Raw genomic sequence first — 4,310 nt, forward strand, 5'->3', positions numbered from 1 at the left:
ACTTGCAGGCAGCATTTATACATATGTTTGACCATGTTAAACATCTGACATCAGAACAGGAAATAAATAACAGAAAACCACACTGACTATGTTAAACAGAGTTTTCATCACGTTCAGCCTCCTCAGTGTAACTTGGTTTCATCCATAAAGCTCCTCTCTGCCTCCTCCTGCATCATTGTTGCTGTTTGCAGCTGTAATCTGAGCTGTTATTACAGACATGTCTGAACTTGTCTCCTCTGTCGAGCCGTGACGTGAAGCCTGCAAACCTCTAGGACTCATGGGAAACAATGTTTGTTACAGGCTGCTAAAAATCCTAAATATTGTGGATTTTAACTTGTTAGCAGAGTTACACACAGCGCTGCAGCTGACTTTAGTCCATAAAATGGTGAAAAATGTTGATCATTGTTTCCCGAAGCTCAAGATGACGTCGTCTTATGTCTTTATCAGAAAATATTCACATTTAAGAAGCTGGAATCAGAGAATTTACACATTTTTTTTCCCTTAAAAAATCAATTCATTCATTCAGATCGATGATCAGAATAGTTGGCGATTAATTTAACAACTAAATGATTGATCAGCTGATCGTTGCAGCTCTGGTTTCAAATGTCAAACGGCTCTTATATGAAGTGTTAGTGCATCATCATGTTGCTCTACAGCTCCACCAGTTCATTGATCCTTTAATCTATTGATAAGACATTAATGTTTAATCCCCCCCCCCCCCACAGGAGCCGAACCCCGAGGATCCTTTGAACAAGGAGGCAGCGGAGGTTTTGCAGACGAACCGGCGGCTCTTTGAGCAGAACGTCCATCGCTCTCTGCGAGGCGGCTATGTGGGCGCCACCTACTTCGAGAGGTGTCTTAAATAACTCGGCGTCCCATGATCCTCCAGCTCCCTCACTCCTCACCTCCTCCTCCTCCTCCTCCTCCTCCTCACCCCCCCCTCCCCACTCCCCCCGTTACTCCTCAGTCCTGCTCGTTGGCAGAAGCAGCGACAGAAAGCAGCACGCCAGAAGACGCTTTTCTGTTTTAAAACAAAAGAAGAAGACAAAGAAACACCCCCTCCCCTCCCCTCCTCTCCCCTCTTCCTCCCTTTTCTCCCCCTCCTCCCCCATATTTCTCTGTTTTACTTCCAAGACGCAGAATTCTACCGTTTACACGCCACCGGGGGACGCCGACACACACCTGACTGGACTCGAAAACATGGCCAACGGCGAGCGGTGGCCGAGGGTGAAGATGGAGGACGGGGGAGGGGGGGGGGGGGGAGGTTTGGGTGATCAGTGAATGTTGCTCTGATGAGTCGATTATTTGGTGAACGCCACAACGCTGATGATGATGATGATGATGATGATGATGATGATGGTGATGATGATGATGATGATGATGATACCTACATGATTTTTTTTGTTTTTGTTTGATTTTTGTTTTTATTTTTTTTTTTAGCGTGTGTGGCAAAGACACCTGCCGGCGGTCAGGTGGTCAGAAGGACACGCCCCCTCCCGCTCACCACTGTTTGTTTGTTACGAACACGCCAGCCGGCAGCAAACTCCAAACTCACAAACCACGTTCGATCCGTCCGCTCAGGACTTTTGTGCAGAGCATCTTCGGCTATAGAGCTGGTTGCCCCGGCAACCTTACAGCGGCTTAGCGCTGGTTGCCCTGGCAACCTCATAGTAACGGCAAGACTTCTGAAAGTCACTGCCCCCGGCGGTTGTTTGCTAAAAAAAATAAATTGTAGCATAAAACCTGCGGTGACTCCATAGCTGTTGCCATAACAACCTCCGCACTTGTGGGAGGGGCCTGTCAGAATGGGGGGGGCTTGTTAGACCCAATAGGAGCAGAACCGCCTTAAAAAGTTCCTCAAAGAAAGCAGTGTTTTCAGCCTCTGTAGGAGGGAAGAGCTTGTGAGTTGATGGGGGAGGAGCTTATCAGAATGGGAGGGGCCTATAAGTCACAGTAGGAGGAGCTTGTGAGCGATGATGGGAGCAGACGCGCCTTAAAAAAATATCCCAAAGCAAGAGGTCGAGTTTTCAGCCTTCTTTTACTCCACAGCTAGAGGTGTGACGGAGTCTACGCTGGGAGGAGGAGCTTGTGGGTCGTGGTGGGAGGAGCCTATGAGTCAGGGTGGGAGCTACGGGTGGAGCAGAAGCGCCTTAAAAAGTTCCTCAAAACAAAATGTCAACACCGAGTTTTCCTCAAAATACGACTCTGAAAGTAAGTTGAAACTGTCTGCAGGAGGTCACATGACGCTGCTCAGGTGTGACAGTTGAACGGGGTTGAGCGGGAATTTTTTTTTTTTTTTTTTTTTTTTGCTTGTTTTTGTTCGCTAATCTTGTCATTTTAGCAACAAGAACACGGCAAACAGTTTGGAGTTTGCTGCTAGAACACACAAACACACATAAATACACTCAGCGTCAGAGGGGCGGGGCGTCGTGCCAGATGGGCGGGGCTGATGTGGGGGGGGGGGGGTCCGCGTGTTTGTTTAAAGAAATTGGGGGGCGGGGTTTAACAGGAAAGGGGGGGGGTCTTTTTGTTTTCATTTGGGGGGGATGGGAGGGTCATTGTGGGCGGGGTCACAGAGGGGAGGGGCTTAAATGTTACGATTCTATTGTGTATATTGAAACCCCAGCTGTTCACATTGACTGCAATATGATTTATGTTAAATAAAATATGAACTTGAATGATTATAATTATTGTGACGTCCGTTTACCACAAAACACACCAAACTTCATCTGAGATTTAAACATAATAAAACTTTTGTATTCACATCATTTAATGTCGCAGTGACGCCAGTCAAGAAATGTCCTGAAGTCGTCCTCGCGGTGCCTCGTTTAACGTCTGCTGGACGACGACGTGTCAAGGTTAAGTTTAGAAAGTGAGTTTAGTTCAGTTTTAGGATTTTAGGTACAGTAATAAAATCAGTAGTTTACTTTTGTGATGAAGTGAGAACTGGCTAAAATAAATGACAAAACTAGAATTATTTATTAAAATATTAAGAATTAAATTTATAAAGGTTGAAAGGTGAACTTTCAAGGTAAGAAGATCTGGAGAACATCATCATAATTCGACTTCATATTGCGTAAATATGACTTTTTTTTTTTATCTAAATTTTGATTCACTATCTCATGATTTTTACTTAAGACAACATCATTTACTGTCTTATAACTTGACCCAGTCCAAAGGACCAGTGTGCAGGATTTAGTGGCATCTAGTGGTGAGATGCCACTAAATCCCCCCCAAGCATGAAACTCATGAAACTCATGAAAGTTCCTCTCTAGAGCCAGTGTTTGGTTCGTCCGTTCTGGGCTACTGTACAACATGGTGGCTCCGTGGAAGAGGACCTGCTACAGATATAATTCTAAGGTATCAAAAACACAACAATTCTGACTTTCAGGTGATTAAACACTAATTAAAACATACTTAGGAATATTATATTCCATTTCTGCGAAGTCTGTTCCACTAGATGCTGATAAATTCTACACACTGCACCTTTAAGTCATTACTGTTTTTTTTTTTTGTTTTTTTTAATCATTCCCAACAATCTTCCTGATGTTTCCTCCTCAGATATGAGACAGCAAGTCAACATTTTAACTACAAATTTTACAAACAAACTCCTAAATAATTTAAGTCAAATGTTTGACTTCATATCTCATATTTGTCACTTAGGAAGTTCAAATATTTACTCATGATGTCATGATTTGGTTTTTCTTTCTCAAAATTTGGACTGAAAAAGTTATTGTGCTGTTATATGTTTTAATTGTGACCTGCTGAAGGGACTGCAGATGAATATTAGGTATAAGGCAACTCTGGTGCAGTACATCAAATAGTAACATTTATGTTACACAATGTACATGGTCCTAATAAATATAAACTTAGCACAAAAACTAAGGAAATTTGTGTTTGGTAGATTATTTCTTTGTTGTAACGATGCTTCTTGGCAATAAATCTTATACTGTTGGAAAGAATGTTTATTTCCCTTTTAAATGGTGCCACATTTGTAAGGAACATGCATTTGTGGGATGAGCAGCAGAGCTGAGTATGTGGGTTGCGCCCATGAAAAATTTGCCAAATCTTCTCTGCCAATGCCAAACAGCTTATTCTGCCATTGACTCTTGTTTGGTGTTTGGTGGATTGGATGATTGAAGTTTGAAGAAACAAGACATATTGGCAATTTAACAATTGATTCATTTAACAAACAGGAGCCTCAGTAGCGTGTGGAAGAACCATACACAGCCACAACAGCTTGGCACCTCCTCCTCATGCTGGTCACCAGCCTGGTCACACTCTGCTGTGGGATGGCATCCCATTCTTCA

The 4,310-nt window shown here is 43.3% G+C and overlaps 1 protein-coding gene across 1 annotated transcript in view; it reads left to right on the forward strand.

The window, feature by feature from the left end:
* ube2m (ubiquitin conjugating enzyme E2 M) overlaps positions 1 to 2,437 on the forward strand; it is a 15,282-nt gene extending 12,845 nt beyond the window's left edge. The window contains exon 6 of the mRNA XM_042394078.1: positions 726 to 2,437. Coding sequence (XP_042250012.1) covers positions 726 to 866 — 141 coding nt within the window. The 3' untranslated portion in view covers positions 867 to 2,437. The remainder of the gene's footprint in view (positions 1 to 725) is intronic.
* The last annotated feature ends 1,873 nt before the right edge of the window (positions 2,438 to 4,310 follow it).

The sequence above is a fragment of the Thunnus maccoyii genome, chromosome 18 (assembly GCF_910596095.1).
Source record: "Thunnus maccoyii chromosome 18, fThuMac1.1, whole genome shotgun sequence".
In the NCBI taxonomy this organism is placed as follows: domain Eukaryota; kingdom Metazoa; phylum Chordata; class Actinopteri; order Scombriformes; family Scombridae; genus Thunnus; species Thunnus maccoyii.